General features: G+C 38.2%; 2 protein-coding genes across 2 annotated transcripts; both read left to right on the top strand.

Annotated features, from left to right (window-relative positions):
- Nucleotides 1-3,276: 3,276 nt before the first annotated feature.
- LOC116255112 (protein RETICULATA-RELATED 1, chloroplastic-like) lies at nucleotides 3,277-8,828 on the top strand. Its single transcript, XM_031630870.1, has 7 exons — nucleotides 3,277-4,398; nucleotides 4,524-4,622; nucleotides 4,748-4,968; nucleotides 6,914-6,983; nucleotides 7,205-7,284; nucleotides 8,050-8,114; nucleotides 8,330-8,828. The coding sequence occupies exons 1-7, from the start codon at nucleotides 3,820-3,822 to the stop codon at nucleotides 8,521-8,523; spliced, it is 1,308 nt and encodes a 435-aa protein (XP_031486730.1). The 5' UTR covers nucleotides 3,277-3,819; the 3' UTR covers nucleotides 8,524-8,828.
- An 8,606-nt stretch (nucleotides 8,829-17,434) lies between these two features.
- LOC116254068 (protein MIZU-KUSSEI 1-like) lies at nucleotides 17,435-18,819 on the top strand. Its single transcript, XM_031629132.2, has 2 exons — nucleotides 17,435-17,807; nucleotides 17,895-18,819. The coding sequence occupies exon 2, from the start codon at nucleotides 18,044-18,046 to the stop codon at nucleotides 18,647-18,649; it is 606 nt and encodes a 201-aa protein (XP_031484992.1). The 5' UTR covers nucleotides 17,435-17,807; nucleotides 17,895-18,043; the 3' UTR covers nucleotides 18,650-18,819.
- Nucleotides 18,820-20,063: the final 1,244 nt, after the last annotated feature.

The raw sequence follows: 20,063 nt of genomic DNA, 5'->3' as shown, positions 1-20,063 counted from the left end.
AATTAAGCGTTGTTTGAGAATCCAAAAGTAACTTTTCATCCTGAATTTTTCCACCCCTTGAAATGAAAAGCAATTTTCGGAAAAAAAAAAAACTTTATGAAAACCAACTCAACATTCACTTTTTATGTATATATATAGCTACTAATATGAACTAAATTACTTTCAGCTGGATGTTTGTGTGTTTGGTGTCATATTCCTCTATATTATGGAATTAATATACGTTATTTTGTGTTTATATATATATACATATATATATAGAGAGAGAGATAGAGAGAGATAGAGAGAGAATTTTAAGCTTGATAAGAATAAAATAAGAAAAAACAAAATAGTTGAATTAAGCGTTGTTTGAGAATCCAAAAGTAACTTTTCATCCTGAATTTTTCCACCCCTTGAAATGAAAAGAAATTTTCGAAAAAAAAAAACTTTATGAAAACCAACTCAACATTCACTTTTTTTTATCCCAAGTTTGATGAACAGTAAAAATTTTCAAAAGTTTTAACTTTGTTTACATGGCTAGAGGAAATATCCTGCCCATGAAATGGGCCCTTATGTTTGGAGTTTGGTAATTTTATATTTATTGTAAAAAAACATGTGACATGAAATAACAAAGGTGTGGAGCCATAAACCTTATGAATGATGACACATGTAACAAAACTATTAAAACTCAATGGTAGCAAAAAAAGGGCTCATGCAAAGTAGCCATTGAATGCAAAATGGCTTACTAACAAGACAAATAAAAAAACCCCAAACCTTGAGCAACAACTGGTCTGGTCTATGTCATGTTAATCTCTATGCATTGACAAAACATCATGTCAATTTAATGATGAAGCTAGTTGTTGATTTGAACCCATCCACAACATTGACAAAACAGGGTTTTCCACTGTCCAAAATAAGGCAGAAGCCCGACCCAACCTTTTATCTTTCAAATATATAGGACATACTTTTGGTGTTTTAGGGTGTTACTATCGTCATGCGTCAACGTGCAAGTTAGTAGACCTATTTTGCAGCATATATAATTGATGTCCGAAACAAAAACCGACCACCTATTGAACCCGCCCCCAACCAGTGCGCCAACCCATACATCATACATCCTTTTATTGATTTTTAGTTATGAAAAATGGACCTAATAATTCAATTTTTAAAACTTAATACAAGTAGGTGGAAGGTATAATTGGGCAAGCAATAGAAATATTTAATCATACTACCAAACTAGGGAATTGAAGTCCTCACCCTTCCTTCTATTCTCGTAAGGTACCAGACCTTGTTTCAATGCATCGAGGTGGTGCCTCTATTATGTTTCAATTTACATATGGTATCCTATATTTGTTGACATTAGGACTTGATGTGAACGCAATGTACATATAATTTGTGTAATGCTCGACCTGCGATAATGTAATTGACCACATGAAATGAAGATGGTTGTTGGCTCGATCAGTTATACAACGCTCTCAAGACGAAATTGATTTTTTTTTTTTTCGATATTATGCGATTTAAAGACTCACTATGAAGCAGCCATGAAGTTCCACTCTTCGAATTGATCTTCGCAAAGCAACAGATGAGATGTCCCTTTAGCATGGGTCCCTTCGTAGCAAGATGTGAACTAAAGCCAGCTTTGTGGGTTGGGTAGGTGGTTGGTTTGACCCTTGAGTTGGTGAGCGCTTTGACCGCAGACTTCCCCAACTGGTTTGGATTGAAAAAGAAAGGGGTGGGTAGAATTAGAACGTTACGATCAGCCACGATATTTTCGTTTGTAAATACCCGAAAGTCTAATTATCGCCGCATGGTAAGTGGTTTGTTCACATATTTTATGAATTCAGTCAGCATTAGACAAAGTTAAGCGACTCAACTAAATCAATTTGCAACTATTACAACCGCAATTTAAAAACAAAATACAAAAAGCAAAAATAAATGTTAAAAAAAAACAAACAAACAAGCCATGCTTCTGAAACCGATTAAAAAAATGGACTTTTACTAAACCAAGCTTTTATGAAATTAAAAGCCATCATCTTAACATGATTTAAGAGTTAATATAATCGAAAAATGCTGTCTTTAGCTTAAATTTCCTCCCCTTTTCCTATAGTAGAACAAAAAAATGTTCGTTTGACATAAGGTTTTTGAGGTTCAAAAGACGTTGAGGACGAAATAATATTATACTACAAACATGAGATCTGCAGTAATTTCTAATCACCAAAGATTTATAGTCCTGGGATATAAAGTCTTGCCTTCTTTCCCTTATATCCATGCGGCCGAATTCCTATTTATTGGTACACTAAATCTCACATAACATGATTTAGATTAACCTTGAATATAAAATCCGATGTTATCAAACACCACTTGAATGGCAGATGCAATCATCAAGAGCAAGTTTATCTTCGCTAGTGAAGTTTTATAGCAAAAAAGGTGGCTTAATGATATATTACATATTTGAGTATGATATAATTCGTGCCGTTTTAAACCAAAATAACGTGAACATAGGAAGAGGATAAAATAAAAAAGGAAGGAAAAGGACGGATTTGTCAACTAGTGACCAAACCCGAAGTAGGTGAAGCTGACTGAATTTGTTGAATGATCCGTCGGCATAGCAAAACGTTCGTCAGCGAAGGCCATCCAGGCCCACGGAGATCCAAACGATATTCGGATCTGGTTCGCGTTAGTCGTATCCAAACCCAATTGCGAAGAACAAGACCCACGCTTGCTGAAAGAAACGGAATGGATCGGATCCTTAACGAGATTTCCCGAATCCCAACGTAAGCCATATGCCACCACGTGGATGTGCCAAACAGGCCGGATCAAATCTCGATTTGGGTCCGGATTTTCGAATTTTACAAAATGACTGAAATACCACTGATCTGTCAACGTCTTCTCTTCCGTGCTTCCTCCACTTGTGATTGAGCCTGAGCTTCAAGTCATAATCCTAAAAGCTACGTCATATTTATGGAAATTTCAAGACAGTCCTCACAATTTTGTGAATTGTCAAACGAGAAGGTTACCTTTCATCGGATTCAAGAAAGAGCTCAGTGAAATTGAGAAGAACAGCAGCAATGTCCATTATTTTTTATCGAAACTAATAAATATTATAAATAAAAAGGAACATGCGAAAAAGATAAAAAATGTTGCCTTTTAAGCAATAACGATTTTTTTTTTCGGCGTCAGGTGGTAGTCATAAAAAGCTAGGAATGTGACGGCGCTTTTCTGTAATTAAGCATAAAGAAGGAGACCCTAACTGAAGATCTTCCCTACTTATACGGCGTGCCCTTCCCCGCCTTCTTCGAGATTGGGGACTGGAGGCCGCCTCTCGTCTCGAACCAGATATCCTAGCGGTTTCCCGGCGAAGCCCCTTTCTCCTTGAGAGTGGGAATCGGATCTCCGGCGAATTTGACTGCCTACTTTTTCTGCTGTCAAGTTGTGGATCCGACGGCGCAATAGCAGCCGGACTGGGTTTTCTGCCATTCTCATTTTCCGGAATCGAGGAGAATCTCCAGCGCCTTTTGTTACGCCTTAGCCGAGGGACCGACGCGGGAATACCAGGGAAACGAACGTTCTTTCTCACTCTGTCCATCTGAAAACTCGGTTATTTTCCACTCGGCTGCTGCATTTTTCCTCGAGTGGTTGAAAGCTAGCTGTAGGCTATATAGTGCTACGGGTCGTCATTTACGAGACATTAGTTTCCGTTGATCGTTCTAGGTTATCCGTCGACTTAACTCGAGGTTGTTTCCTTTTGTTATATTGATTCTGTGGGCTGTGGATAGTGTGTGGCGTTACCAAACAGGAATCCTTCAAGAAGGTTGTGATTTGGATCGTGTTTCTGAGTCCTGATTAATGGCGGTTTCTTCACTGAGGTTCGGGTTGGCTTCAGCCGAATTCGGGAGCTTACAGAGCAATCGGGAATTTAATTTGCTAGGATTTAGCTTACCGGCGGGATTTAGACGCATGCAGAATGGAGTAACTTTAGTTTCAGGACAGGAGTGCAGGTCCAGGGTTCGGGTTCAGAGTTTTAGTGTGAGGAGCGAAATGAGCGTGCAGAAAGAAGCAGTAGATGTGGTGACCCCTAAGAAGGTTGAAGGTGCTTCATCTTCTGACGGATTTATGGTGAAGGATGAACAAATAGTGTTGCAGAAAAAGCTGGAGGTTGACAATGGGCATGGTGGAGGCTCATTTGGCGGTGTGGGTGGTGATGGTGGAGAGGGAAGTGGAGGAGGGGGCGGAAGGGATGATGGCGATGGTGGGGAATTTGACAAGGGTGACGAGGATATGGAAGAATTCGGGCCGATTCTGAAGTTTGATGAGGTGATGAGGGAAATTCAAGCCCGAGGAGCGACTCTCCCTGCTGACATGTTGGAGGCAGCGAAGACGGTCGGCATCCGTAAGATCATTCTTTCCAGATACTTGGATCTGCAGGTGACTTTTTGGTTTTTCTTGCCTACTTTTCTACTTTTTAGTTTTTCCTCCTCCTCGAATGCTATTAACGGTGATTATTTTCCTCAAGCATTAACTGAACTTCACACTTCTTTTTTATAATATAGGGGTCAGTTTGGCCTCTTGGTAGAGCAATTCAATCTTGTGGAATGCTTCGAAACAGGATGCTCGCAGACCCTGCATTCCTATTCAAAGTGGGAACTGAGGTAGGCTTGTCGTATTATGTTCTTAATGTCGAGTCTCAGCTGATGGAATGATAGACTGCATGATGTTACTGGTCAATATAATGTTGGAGGCGTAACTTGAGATTTTGATGATTTCCCTGAAACAGATAGTTATAGACTCTTCTTGTGCAACGTTTGCTGAAGTTCAGAAGAGGGGAAAGGACTTCTGGCAAGAATTCGAGCTTTATCTTGCCGATCTTCTGGTTGGTATCGTAGTTGATATTGCTCTTGTTGGTATGCTCGCACCATATGTTCGCTTCGGACGACCACCTGTGGCTAAAGGTTTCCTTGGTGGAATACAACGTACTTGTGGAGCTCTGCCTAGTAGGTCCGTATCATGTGTTTCAACCTGTAACTTACATCATCCTTTTTTTACAAGTATGGACTATGTATTAGTGAATGGTAGTCATATGTATTTTTAGGTTTGAAGCTTTAGTTCTCATGTTACCTTCCATGAGTCGCACATGCTTTTAGAGTTTCATCGTTTGAATTGGAGACCAGGCTAACCATATTAACAATATCAGGCTGCAGAATCAGCTTAAACTTAGCCAAGGAAGTAAAAGAGTCGGACTAGGTTTGGAGTCGGAATCTATCCTGATTGGTTGTATTCTAGTCATGTTCAAGTTTGGATTAGAATCAGGTGAAAAGATACAATAAGAAATTCAGTATTTAGTTAATTGGATGTATTTCATATGTTTTTGAGCATGTTTATCCATCCAGTCTTAGTTCAGATGCCAACAAAAAGTTTTAATTGGGATAACAGAAACCTAGACCTCGTTATTGAGAAGTGAGGACCTACGTGTTTTACTCAAGCTGATCATTAAGATTTGGGTTTGAGATCCAAACCTGATTCATTGACATCTTTGGCCTGATCTTTGTCTAGTATATTGATAGAACTTAATATACCATATTGTTTGATGAAAGAGGCAGATGAGGTTCGCTTTTTATAATGGGGACTGTGACCTTAACATGGCATTTAGCCTTTCTTTATGGTATCTATCTGACTGCCTGGTGGTGTCTGGTATGGGAAGCATAATGTAACAATAATGTTCAGTGATCTACTGTAAATGTAAATGGTATGTGAGCATCTCCAAATACCATTCATGACCATATTGATAATGACACGTGAGATGAAAGTGCTATTACCAGGCCTATCAACATAATACAACTTAGGATTCTAATATGTCTAATTAAAAGTAAGTCCAGACTCTAGCATGTGCCTTGTGCCACATTGAAAGCATCAAGTGCAAAGTGTCAATTACTCTGAAGATGATAACCTTTGCCTTTTAAGCCAGAGCATAGTGCAACAGATTGTAAAAATTGTTGTTAGTTGTGCGTGTGTTTCTCTCTCTCAGCGTGTGTGTTTGTGTATATGTAACATTGACATGAATATCTTTCCCGGGATGTATTGGCAATGTTTTTCTCAAGTATTAATCAGGAAGTTTGTTTTTTTGGGGCAACTTTTGGAATTCCAAAACTAAAAAAATATAAAGAATAATTGACTTTTTTATAGTAATATTCTTACACAAACATTAATAAAAAAATATTAAAAGCAATCTCATATATATATATATATATGTATGTATGTATGTATATATATATGAAATGTGAAAAAAGCACAATATTTTTCCTTTGGTTTTTTCTCTAAGCTATCTCTTTTTTTTTTCCATTTTATCTCATTTTCCTGGCTTTAATGCGATATGTATCTTTTTAAAAATGACAATGTTTGTGACAAATCCAGACAACAATGGATCACAAAATAAAGTGTTCTTTCTTTTTTGTAGTATGACATTGTAGATGTGATTTTATGATTATTTTTAAGTAAGAAACATATATTAGGTCAGCAAGGCTACAACTTTTATAACACCAACAATTTGGTGGTACAAGTGTCATTGTTAGAGTGGCTGACCATTGAGTTGTTTATTCATTATTTTATATAACAGGAAAAACTGCCATACCTTGTTTTATCTATTTGTGTTGACTGGGAAATATTAGGGTTACAATCTGTCAGCATTTGTACCAATAAGTCATCCAAATATGTGTAAGATTATTTGTGAATTTGTTGGAGATGAACAACTATATCCAAATAAAATGATACTTTTGTTTACTTCTATTAGTCCGCATTCTGGTTATGTTGATCTTGTTAGTTTTCTCACATTTTTTATATTGTGGATTCTTGGACTAATTCACCTTCGCTTGCATATTGAAGTACAGTATCTTAACAAATTGCTTCTTATTCCTTAACAGATTGCTTCTTATTCCTTCTTATGCAGTGTTTTTGAGGCTGAAAGACCTGGGTGTAGATTTTCAGTCCAACAAAGGATCGGCACATTCTTTTACAAGGTGCCGTTTGTGTGCCTCCTTTTCTTTTTGTTTATATTGCTTTTTATTTGTCTGTCATCATCTCCTTTTTTCTGCTCGTCTTTCGTCTTTTGGCTTCATGCTATGTTCCACTCATCAGGAATCATATGTTCTTAGATGCTTGTATTTCACTATTTTTGACATACTTTAGGGCTGATTCAATTGTTTGGAAGTAATATCCTGTTTATATACAATTAATGCAGGGAGTGATGTATGCATCAGTTGGATTTGTATGTGGAATTATTGGCCAAGGCATTGCAAATATGATCATGACTGCCAAACGGTATGAATCTGTTTTATGTTTTATAGCATCAAAATCAGGATATCTTTGTCCTTTGTTTATGCCGTCAAGTATATGTTTTACTGCTTATCATGTTAGTATGGTCTGTATTGTTTATATGGACTATGAGATTCAAGCTAATGAAATTTTATAATTTTCTGTGGGGGTACATTATTCCATTCAGTTGTTCCAATGGAATTTCAGAAATTATTGCAAATTAATTGCGAACTATGGAAGTAGCTCTTGTATGTCATAAATAGGCAAACATCCAAGGAAATCAAAGTCCTGGCTAATCCCTTGGTTGAGATTGAAATCTAGGTCCACCAGTTATTTGAGCGCTGCTTAGGATTTTAAGCCGCTTCTAATGCAGCCTAATCTTCCAATAAAATCTAGACATCATGTGACATGATTAAGGTTCAAATTTTGCTGGGTAGTTACACGTGACTATAATAATGTCAGATTGTGTAGAAGCTTATGAATTATAAACTCATTGCAAAAAATTAAATGCACTAAAAAACTATATAGAATGATTTAATGATTTGTTATATGAAGAGAGGAGGCAAAATCTGCAGGAAGGTTTACTTAGTTTTCGTTGATCAAGGCAAAAATGTGGACGATGAGATGTATTTAAACCCAGCAAGCCGACTTGTCATTAGTACCTTAAGAAGCATAAAAGCCTTCTTGGTGTTTACTTTGATCGTTCCTTGTAGGTTATGGCTTTGATTTGAAATGATGGCCTGTCACTGAATGTCATTTTCCTCTTATCAGGCAAATTAAATCATCTGAACATGACATACCTGTACCACCTCTTGTCAAAAGTGCAGCTCTTTGGGGTATGTGTCCTTATTACTCTTCAATCTCATTTATTCTATTTTCTTGTGTTAATGTCATAGGAATCGCTGACTGATATGGTCGTCTTTAATATTCTCTTCTCTGGCATTCATGCTCTCCTTTTCCATTCTAGTGCACATTAAGACATGTTCCTCTACTTGTCCCTGAAAAATAATTTGTGTTTGAAATGCTAATATGGCTACTTGGGATGTTACAGGTGTCTTCCTTGCAGTCTCTTCTAACACTCGTTATCAGATAGTGAATGGCCTAGAACGTGTGGTTGAGGGGTCGCCGCTGGCTCGACAAGTCCCTCCTGTTGCGTTGGCTTTTACTGTTGGAGTGCGATTTGCCAACAATATATATGGTGGAATGCAGTTTGTTGATTGGGCTCGATGGAGTGGCTGCCAGTGAGGAATTACTGTTCACTACAGTTAAAAGATTTGTTTTTGCAGGAAAAATACTTGATGATGTCGAATTGGTTGAGGTTCTTCCGTAGATCCAAGGTGAGTTGGCAGTGGGAATGATGACCTTCAAGTTGAAGAAGGTTAATACTTGGGGTCCTGTACAAGCAAGCAGCCTATGAGCACCGTATATCTGCCATGGAGGAAAATGTAATCCTGTAAACTATTGTTTTTCATGGCTTAAAGAAGTAAGGGGGAACTCAAGGGGTAAAAAAAAAAAAAATCTTCGGCAATAAAAATCTTCAGTAGATTAAATGCTTGTTTGTGTTCCTTCACACTACCGAATGAGTTGTTTTTGACAGCAGGAAACGTGGCCATGCTGGTTTTGACTTCTAATTTGCCTGCCTAGCTTCCGGTGCATATCTGATTTTTGGTAGATGTCTGGCTTAGGTTAAGATTTTAGTTTATGTCCAGTCGATATATATATATATATATATATTAGATTTTGGCACATTATGAATCTAACTTTAATGCCTTGCGTCTGGTTTGTGTAATGCGAACTGATTTGATACCCAGACCAAATGCCAATCTTGCTCAATTAGTATCCCCATGTTAAGCTATAGGTGAAAGATGACATAATTCCACAAAACTTGGCTCGAGCTTAAAACGAAAATGTATTATGGAGATGGTATGAAATGAGTATGAACCCTGTCACTGTCCAAATTAAATAACAACTTGGGTTAAGTTCTGAATGGGATCGGTTCGGGTCAGTTCCACCAGATCACTTTTTTTTTTTTATTGTTTATTTAAGGGAACCTATCTTTGTTAAAAAACTCAAAAGGTCATAACTTATGTTTCGGAGCCTGTGTATACCTCTCTTATCTCCTTCAAATTAAATTAGGTGTCATGCTTGCCATATAAGTAGTCAGTTGAGAAGGAAAATATACATTTTGGTGCAAGTAAATTTTTAGGAGCAATAAAACAATGCGGACCTAGTAGATTAAACAGAAGATGGATACTCAGAGCCCTGATATTCAATAGTGGTGCTTACATGTGGATCTGGATCCGACATTCTCTGGTACTACTTTGGAGTGCTTTTGACTGAACAATGCTGATTGGCAAGATAGGGTTAGATAAATTATGTCAAGAGAAGTGAACTCTTGACCTCCTTCAGCTTAAAAAAGATCATAACCAAATCATAGATCTAAGTCTGTGGACCTACATCTGCGGAGCCCTTCACGCTTATAGAACTAGGAAATGTTATCTGCTTTTAAGAGCTAAAGGGTCAGCTTTTCGCTCGAGCCAATCAGTTATGAAGACAGGTAGGGACCCAGCCAGTCTGTACTTAGAAAAAAGATCATATCTACAAGGATCTGTAGCAATCTTATTAAACTCTGTGGGTTTAGATGGTTTTATGAAAGACTTATATGTGTCCAAATGAATCCAGGTTGGCCAAAGAACAGATGCCTTTTGAAACCTTATGTATACGCGAGCTGATTAAGTGGGTCCAGTTTGATCTGGAACGGACCCATTTGCCTCTTATATCAGAGTGAATTGAACCCAGTAGGGCTCTTGGCCATTAGAGATAAATGACAGGAAAGTTAGGTCTCATTCATCGAACTAGAAGGAAGATGTTAACTGTAGATTTACCATGGCCTCTTCGGATTGAAAAGGTGGGCTAAAGCCTTCAACCTTTCCAGCAGGGGGACCTGGTGACGTCCATGAGCAGCTCCTACACTACCAGCAGAGCCCTCTTGAAGATTAACGTTCGCATGCATCCAGATATAAGTTTTAAGTTCGATTTAAACTTGAAATTTAAATTTAAACTCGATTTCAGATGCAAACCAAACCTTGATAAAAGTCAGATTCGCGTAGTACTGGAGCAGGAATCTGATCACCAGATCCAACCTTAGGATTTATAAATCCCCAACCTTTTACAAATTTTGAAGTAAGCGTTGCTTTCCAAAAAGATATGTATCAACGGCTTTTTGAAAACTATGAAAGCCCACGAGAGCTGCCTCACATGAAAATTCTTGCTTTGCATTGCATAAGCAGGCGCAAGATGTGGGCCATGGCCCACACTAGCCCACAAAATGGCCTTATTTTTTTTATTTTTATATTAATAGTTTCTTAATTTTTGTTAACTTATTTATACTTAAAGTTCGAAACTTAAACAATTAGGTTGTGTTTGATTCTTCATGGATCTCATATTAGAGAGGATCTTAAATCCATGATAACTGAAATCCACATTTGTATCAACACCAGACCAAGCTGTCGGCAGGTACCCAATACCTGGCCCCACTTGGGCTTGGGCCCCGAAAAAAGGGTACAGGATAGACTCGATAATTTATAGGGTTGACCCGGTTGGGTCTGATAATGTTTTTTTAATATTTATTATATATATATATATATAATATTTTATTACAATTAATTATATTTATATATTATTTTATATTATTATTTTTTATTTAATCTAACCAGGTTCGAACTCAGGTTTTAATGGTCTGGCCAAACTTGAACCCAGGTTTTGGGTGTGGGCCAGCCTAACCCAACTCTGTATCTAGTTGGGCTGGCCGGCCTGATGCCGCATCTCCTAAGGAGGATTTCAAATCCACACATTAAAGTAGAAAGAATAGATTTGAAATGGGATCGTTTTTGGGACTTGAAAACCACGATCTCAAACTTGCAGTAATCCAAGGCAAACTTAGTGTCCTTGGCTTTTCTGTTTCCGCCACTGGCGGTATGGCGGCTACGCTCCTGTCATGTCACTACATAATGTGTGCTTCTTCTGCGTTTTAACCATGCTTAGATGCTTTGGATCATTTCATATCAAATTCTGATAGAATATGTTCTACGGATCATCACGCTCTTATTCATATACAGACGCAAGAGAAGACTTACAGACACAGGAGAAAGAAAAGACTCTACAATGAAGGCGGCCAAATCTAACAGCGAAGCTAAGAAAACTAGCAGCTTCGACTGAAGCTCGAACACCGCTCGTCCTGATACTGACTCATCAGAAGAACGTGGCCACAGCTCCAGGCTGAGCCCATGCACGTTATAAAGTGCACCGACTCCTTCAGGGCTTCTTCACAGCACCACCCTGACCAGTACGCCATGGAGGGATTCGCCGGTGGTCGGGCGGCGGTGGCATCGACTGGTACTGCGGGTGCAGGTACTTATATGGCACCCTGACGCCAGCCGGCGACGGTGGTGACGGATTCTTTGGTTGGTAGTTCTCGGAAGGTAGTGGCGTCATTCGGCCCATGCCCGGTGGGGAGAACCCGTGAATTGTTGGTGGCGGCTGAGAATGAAACTGGTGGCGGTGACGGTGGTGGTCGGCTTGTGCATGAGAGAGGGAGCTCATACACAAAAGAGCCAGAATCAAGGTGAAGAGCAGAGTGAAGCGCCGAGTCATTGTGTCAGCCATTGAAGACAGGGAGATCACCGAGAGTGAAACGAGGTCAGTGACAAAGTGATCAGAGGTAAAGATGCATATATAAGAGAGAGAGTGAGAACGAGAATCAGAGAAAGCGAAGTTGGTGTTCGGTCATCAGTAGTAAGATTCGGAGCCATGAAGTCTCTGCAACTTACACGTCTTAGCGTCCATGTGGACAGGAAGAAGATTTTAACGGTTTGGTCCATAGACACTTGTGGGGCGTTTCAAAGGTAGCTTCCATGGAGAAGGGACACAAAATTTCTTGTTCTGGTGAACTTTTTCATAATCAACACCGCCCTTTTCTTTCTGGAATTTTGCGATAATGACTGCAAGTTGCAGTTTGTCGTCTTTTTGAAACATAATTACAACATTTTTCTTTGTCGTCGTGCATTTTAAGTATAATACGAAGGAATTTCCATCAATACGTCCTCAAGTTTCAATTTTTTTTTTCATATTTTTAGTTTACAAAATGAATCTATTAGAAATTTTTATATATGAGCCTTAATTTTAGTAAAAACGACTAAAGCATGGATCTCAACTTAGATCTTATGACTTACAAGTTCAGAATTTTTTTTTTTTCATGTTGAAAACTGTCTATATACTTTCATTCAGTTTATAGGGAGCCAACATAGCTATTAGGGTTGAGTGCATTTTGATGATATATCTCTGCTTTTATTCTTATATGTGTTTTTTTTTTAAAAAAAAACTAAAATGTGGGTTGTCAACCTCTAATATAGTTCGAGGAATTGAAAGAAGGGGGAGAAGCACTTTGGATCCTGTTTTTCAAATGGTGGGTTATTAACATCTCGCTTACCTAAAACTCGTAAGATTTTTAAGTACTTGAATTGGTAGACAATGATAACAGTAGACAAAATTAAAACATTTCAACGAGGACAAAAATTTAGACACTTAAAAATACTATGCTTAATTCAACTATTAATGCTCTAATATGATTTTAAAATATATTCGTTTAAAATAAAGCAGAAATTTGATTCTATCATTGACCTCAATATGATATGAGGAGAATTAATTTAACCTCATTATGGATGCCATACGTACTCTCTCTCTCTCTCTTCTTTTTTCCTTGGCTAATCTTTTGTTGGCAATGGCTGGTCAAGTTATATAACATATATATTTATGTATATATACAAATATATAGATATTCATTTAATGTAAAATTGCGCCATATCCTGCCCATTGTACCACGTATCTGCTTCAATTTGTTCGCCCTCTTAAATTTTTTATTTTCATTAACTTTACATGTTTTAATTTATTTTTGAAATACCTTTTTAAATATTTTCGACCAATTCACAATCACAAGAGTCACTGAATTGGCCGATTCGGTTCAGGAACGAATTTTCACGAGACTACGTTGCTAGCGCACTTCCACCGCTCCCTTTTGTTTATATATATATATATATATATAAACACCACAATAATATATTTAGCTGCATGATTTTACAATCCATATTTGGATGGACTTGTTCTAAACCATCAGCCTTCGTTTATACTTCCCTTGGTTTTTACTCAGACCGTCAGACCGCCATTGTGTTTGTTTTTTTGGGGACATCCGATAAAATTGAAACGATGGGACTTTGTGTTTTTTGAAACGTTAATAAGACCTCCATTGCATTGCATTGGTCTATCAACCAAAATTGCTCAATGTTTTTTGGAAAAAAAGGCAGCCCCCGAGGGGTTTGGCGAACCTTAGAAAAGAATAAGATAAAATCATATCGATTCTCGAAATACCTTTCTGGGCTGTTCACGGAATGTGGAAAGCAAATGAATAACCAATCAATGGTTAATAAACGGTCAGTCATTGGTTCAATTCTCATATCTACCCATAATGCATGTCAAAGATCATGCGAGCGGGGGAACATTTTCACTCCTCGAGCAAAAGATGAAGCTTCTAGATGCATTGCAGTTTCTATCAATAAAATGAAAAAAAAAAGTGCCTCAAAAGGTGTAGCTACCGCAACCAAGCGAACGGAAACTCATAACTAAAGGGTTTGAAGTTTAAATCTTTAGATCACTGTCATGTTCTAGTGCGCAACTCTTCTGACCTGCAAACAAATGGCAAACACAACATCGGAATATAAGAGTATGACTTACACATTAAAGGACGTTTCCTCCATGTAAACATTCAGCAAAAAAATGAAAAATACATGAAACTGACGTTTGAAAATACCAATATACAACTAACTAGCCTTTGTAAACGTGAATATTACTTGTCGGTGATTATACGAAGGATGATTGAGTCTAAAATTAAAGGGATAAACACTGATATTATTAATGGACCACAAGAGTTATCATCGCTCAATCAAATGTCATCTTCCAAAATAAAGCGATGGCAATATAGCGTTGTGCTTCTTTTTGGAATCCAAGTACAACTATTGTTCCGACGCCTTTCTCACTGGTCAAAAGTGGATGGAAGGATGATATTGAAAAAGCAAAAGAAAAAAAAAAGGAAAAAATTATCTTAAAGCAGAAAAAAATGGATGACATAGAGATCAACTACGTGTAAATGCTAGATGCACATGCGTGGCTTGATAAAGAAGTTACAAAAGATTAGAGAAAAAGAAATTGAACTGTTTTAATATGGGCTTAGGTTGAGTGTGCATCTTTTTAGAGTAGGGAGCCTAAGCAGGGTAATGACAAAGTTAAAATATCGACATTTTCAAAATCTCGCGACCACATTAATTTATTACGGTTTATTTTTCATGTTTTACTATATGGGTTCACAATGATGGCATATTTACAATGTACCACCTAATTTTTAGCATCTAAAAGTTAGGATTTGAATTAAGGGTGGGTATTGGGTCGGAGAGGCCCGTAAGGTTAAAAGTTAGGATTTGAATTAAGGGTGTTGGGCCGGGCTAGGCCCGGTAAGTTTCGGCCCATTGGGCCGTCAGCTTGGCCTGGGTTCGGCCTGTTTAAAAATAAAAAAATAAAATTTTAATTAGAAAATAGTTTTTTAAATATAAAATATATTTGTTAATAATAAATATATAATATTAAAACAAAAAAAATTAAAAAATATTTTTTTAATCATAAACCGACCGAATCGGACCAGGTTTTTTCCGGCCCAATGCACAGGCCTAATTTGAACCGATGAGCATGATTGATTGACGATCCAGATAAGAGTTTAGTTGTTAGTTTAATTCTAGCGAACAAATAGTAAATGTCCAACACTCTAGTTGTTAGACCTTTGTGAATTATTTGTTAACCTAAGCAGCTATTTGTAATTCACCAACATTGGGAAGTCTCTCACAATTAGTATGCTAATGGTTGGATGGTTTCATAATAAGTTTCTCTAATTTATTTTATTAATAAAAGGATACATGACAAAAAATAATGATTAGATTAAAAACATTAATTTCTTAAAACAAATAGTATGTAAAATTATAAAAAAATTAAATTACTTTCAAAATATTTAAAAGTTGACACGTGGCAGCAGTAATATATTATATTATCGTACAACAACAAAGATCTTTATATTTATTTCGAGCATGTGAATATTTCTCAGTACTTTAAAGAAATACTTAAAATATTTTGATCTAATAAACTTTTTGCAACCAGATCGTAAGTTCCCCTCCAAACTTGTATAAACGTCAAATCTTCTGATTCCATGCAAGAAAGCCAATAAAACCAATATATCTAAATATTCTTTTATACTCATATATCTTGGAGCTTAACTTTCATGTTGAAACTATTGCAGAACCCTGTAGTGTAAGATCGGACTATTCAAATCAAATCTGGTGGCAGAGCAATTTAATTTAATGACCAACAAACAATTCAAGTTAAATTATCATGGAACCAAGTATTATATATATATATATATATATATATATATATATATATAGAGAGAGAGAGAGAGAGAGAGAGAGAGAGGGATTAGTTAAAACCAAACACTTAGCTCAGGGATAAAAACCAGACCCTTTAATTGTTTGCTTAAAAATTATTTTAAATAAAAGACAAACATCTTAATATATTTATAAAAGCTATTTTGATTTAAAATATGCTTTGAATCAGGCTGTTTTTATGACCTAAAATCTAAAAAATAGTTACTATAGGGAGAGAGAGAGGTTTGTAAAAACCAAACATTTAATCAATTCAAGTTAATATATATAATTATATATATATCAATCTCTCTCTCTCACTATATATATATTTGAACTATAATAGTGTCTTTTTTTGGTTTACAATTAATTTAGCTGAATGAAACAATTCACCAGATTAACATGCTGACCGGCTGTATTCAAGATCTGATTGTTGCGACACTGGGTGGAACCCCCTTATTGTAATGCTACATGCCCCCATTTTAACTGTAGTAGTGGCTCACATCTTTGGACTTCGACACGAGGCTGTTTATGGGATACGGGCAAAAGCTGTTGTCCCTTGTACGAATTTTTCCTCGTTTAATAGAGCCATAAATGCACGCCGAAAAGACACGTACGGGATTGCTTATAACAATTTGCTTGCTTTTTTTTTTATGCCAAGGAAAATCTTTCTCTCTCCACAAACATGTAAATATAAATAAATACTTATATATATATATATATATATATATAAAACATTCGTAGATTTCTTTTGAGTTCTTCGAATTATATCTACCGTGTGCAATGTCCATGTCAAACATGCACCAGTAATTAGACTAAGCTCAAAATAGCTGGACCGAGTTCTAAAAAGCCTATATATATATATATAGCAGTAGGGTGATATGACTCGATTTTATTGTACTATTCAGCTAACAATACGGCCCCGGCATCAATATTTATTACAAAAATAGTACATTTTGTCAAAATAATCCATTTTCCCCTCAAATTATACCTTATTATAAGCTTCATAAAGTTTGTTTAGACCAAATTAAGAGGACCAAGGTTTTTCTTCATGAGTAAGAGATATCATTTGATTATATATATCATAGAGAGAGCAGATTCAATTATTTTCATTTTCTTCTAATATAACATGAACAGATCAATTTATGGCTGGTTGGCAGTCGGTCCCCAGTTTTAATGGTATAGACACTCTCTCCTCATGCTCTAGAGAACAAAAAGCAATATACAGACTCAAGTGTATCACATGTTTTTTTAATTGAGATTATATATATATATATATATAGAGAGAGAGAGAGAGAGAGAGAAAGAGAGAGAGAGAGAGTTGAATTCTAGAAATGAAGTTATATATATATATATATATATATAAAACTCTCTCTCTCTCTCTCTCTCTATATATATATATATATATATATATATATTCTCAGTTGATGAATACTGGAAGAAAGCGAGACATCAACGGTCCAACCAAAAGGCTAGGCTTTTCATTTCACTTTCAGCTAACCTGTAACCATGCCAGGCAAGGGGAGAGAGAGAGTGGTGGTAATTGTGGGATTTATTAAAAAAGTGTTTTAAAAATAAAAATAGTTATGGGATGAAATAAAAAGGAACTTTGGCGGAAAAGCAGGTCAGGCAGCGAACGGCTCGACAGTGAAACATCTCTATATCTTCCTTCTCTCTCTTCCTGAGGCATAAATTTCAGACCGTCTGCAGCCAGCCTGTACGAATTGATCTCTCTTTCCTCGTCTGCGCTCTTCCCCTTCTTCACAAGATACACAACATATAGCACAAGGAGGAGGACGTTGAGTAATCTTCTGCGCTCTCTCTCCCTCTTTGTTTCTTTCTTTGAATCCCAAAAACCCTCTGCGCAGAGCTCAGAGGAGATTCCCAACGGACTCTGTCTCTCTAAAAAAGTCTTTGGTCCTTTCTCTCTCCCCCTGCCTCTGAATCTGTTCAGAAATTTGCTTCTTTCTTGAGGAATCTTTTCTCTGTCTCTCCCGCTCGCGCGCTCTTACAGAGGTTGGTTGTTCTTCCTCCTGTTCTATAAAAGGAGTCTCTCTCTCTCTGTCTCTCTCACCCTCTGTCTGTTCTATGCTTGGCATGAAGATGCCGCCGACGCTCTGCGGCCGCTCGAGCATTAGCACCGTTACCACAGCGACGGAGGACTCGTCGCAGACCCTTGTTCCCCACACCCCCTCCAAGAAACCGCCGCCCCCCAGCTCCATCTCCCACCTCCTCCGGTTCTCTCTAATCCAATGCTGCTCCACCACCACGACCACCGCCGCCACCGCTCCCGCACCCGCCGCCCCACCACCACGGGCTCCTCCTCCGACGCCACGGCCGACGACCGCCCCTCCATCTCCGGCACCACCGTCACCGGCACTTTCTACGGCCACCGCCGGGGCCACGTCAGCCTCTGCCTCCAGCAGGACCGACTCGCCACCACCCCTCCCCTCCTCCTCGACCTCGCCATCCCCACGAAGCTCCTCGCCAAGGAGATGCACTCCGGGATCGTGCGGATTGCACTGGAGACGGACCGGCGCCGGGACGGACCCCAGTCCGAGTCCGGCGCCGACCCGCCTCTTCACTCCGTACCGGTCTGGACCACGTTCTGCAACGGCCGACGGCTCGGCTACGCCGTGAAAAGGAGGGTATCCGAGAAGGACCGTCTCATCCTCAAGACCGTACAGTCGACGTCCGTAGGCGCCGGCGTCATCCCGTCGGAGGACGGCGAAGTCATGTACATGCGAGCCGGGTTCCGCCGAGTCGTCGGCTCCGCTGATTCCGAGTCGTACCACCTCATCAACCCGGACGGCACCGGCGGGCAAGAGCTCAGCGTCTTTTTGCTGAGGACCGGGTGAGGATTTTCACCGAAAACGCAAGGGCATATCCGTCAAGCAAATTCTTGGTGGCTTTTCTCTTCTTTTTTTTTTTTTGGTAGTCACTTTGATTGTGTTTCTTGTCATTTTCTTGTTCTCTGTTACTCTTTCTCGTGTTGATAAATTCGCACCGCTTTTTCGCCCTTGTTCTATTTGACAAATTTAGTTACTGTAAAAACAATTGACTAATTTGCCCTTGTTCTCGGCGGTGGCACGTCCTCCGATATTTTAAAAGCGGCCCTTGAAAAACGCCGGTGCACGATATTTTCGTGACTCGGCCTCATAAGAAGAACGCAGCATGCTTTCTATCTTTCAATAAGACTCAAATCTTGAAAATATCGCGTTATCTATGTGGATATGTCGACTTGTGTGAATAATTTACAAAGCCTGAGTGGTTGAGAGGATTCTATGGAAAGTGCGAGTCTATCCAACCAGCTTCGAACACGTGGTTGGACATGGCGTCTTAGTAACTAAGATTGCAAGTTCAGGTTTAAAAATGGCAATAAGGTGGTGGGCCATTGATACGAGAAAGAATCTCTGTCACAGTTCATTAGTGGAAGAATGGGCAATCTTATATATCTAAAATTATGCGCTAATTTGATTAGACTTCTAGCAGTAAGATAAAATTTCCGTTGCAAATGTGTTATGTCTGGAAAAAGACTTTCTCGCTCACCCTCGGCATAAAACCCTCAAGGTCATTTTTTTATTTCCCTTTTGAGATTTGAACCATCGACTGGCTGCATACCCAAGTGGCCGAACCAGGTGCCCCAAGCCTTTCTTCAAATCGAAGATGAAATTGCAAAGATCTTAGAGCTTGCTTTAAATAAATTTCAATTGGGATCTCTAAGTTCAAGGGGGTACAAAATCAAGTCATTTCCATGCAATATCTTTGAAGGAAGTCGTTTAAATGCTAACATGAACTCTTTTCTCAAGTTTTTATGATGTGACGAGATGCATATATATTTTTTAAATTTGGATATCTTTTATATATATATATATATATATATATATATATATATATGTATTTGTATAGTTCCATAGTAAAGCCTTTTTTTTAAGTCGAGTCTCTTTTGAAGACTTTCACTCTATAGCGATGTAAGATTTTCAATAATAAATGGATACTTACTACTACACAAAAAGAAGAAAACAATGGAAAAGGTACAAACACAGGATCCATTATTGGGGATACATGGGGACTTTGGTGGCAGCTAATCCGGCACACCAATGGAAATGTTGGTCCGAGCATGGGCCCAGAGTTGGAGCCCAGCCCAATCATAGACCGAACCATGCACATTATAATGGGCCAAGTTCATTGAGGCCAACACATTGGGCCTGACTTTTTTTTGCATTAGATTGTTAAACCACGGTAAGTGTATGGCTTTGGGTGTTGCGCGAT

This window comes from Nymphaea colorata, chromosome 5 (assembly GCF_008831285.2).
Source record: "Nymphaea colorata isolate Beijing-Zhang1983 chromosome 5, ASM883128v2, whole genome shotgun sequence".
Taxonomy (NCBI): domain Eukaryota; kingdom Viridiplantae; phylum Streptophyta; class Magnoliopsida; order Nymphaeales; family Nymphaeaceae; genus Nymphaea; species Nymphaea colorata.
The sequence above is the reverse complement of the archived record's forward strand: the minus strand, read 5'-3'. Positions and strand labels throughout refer to the sequence as shown.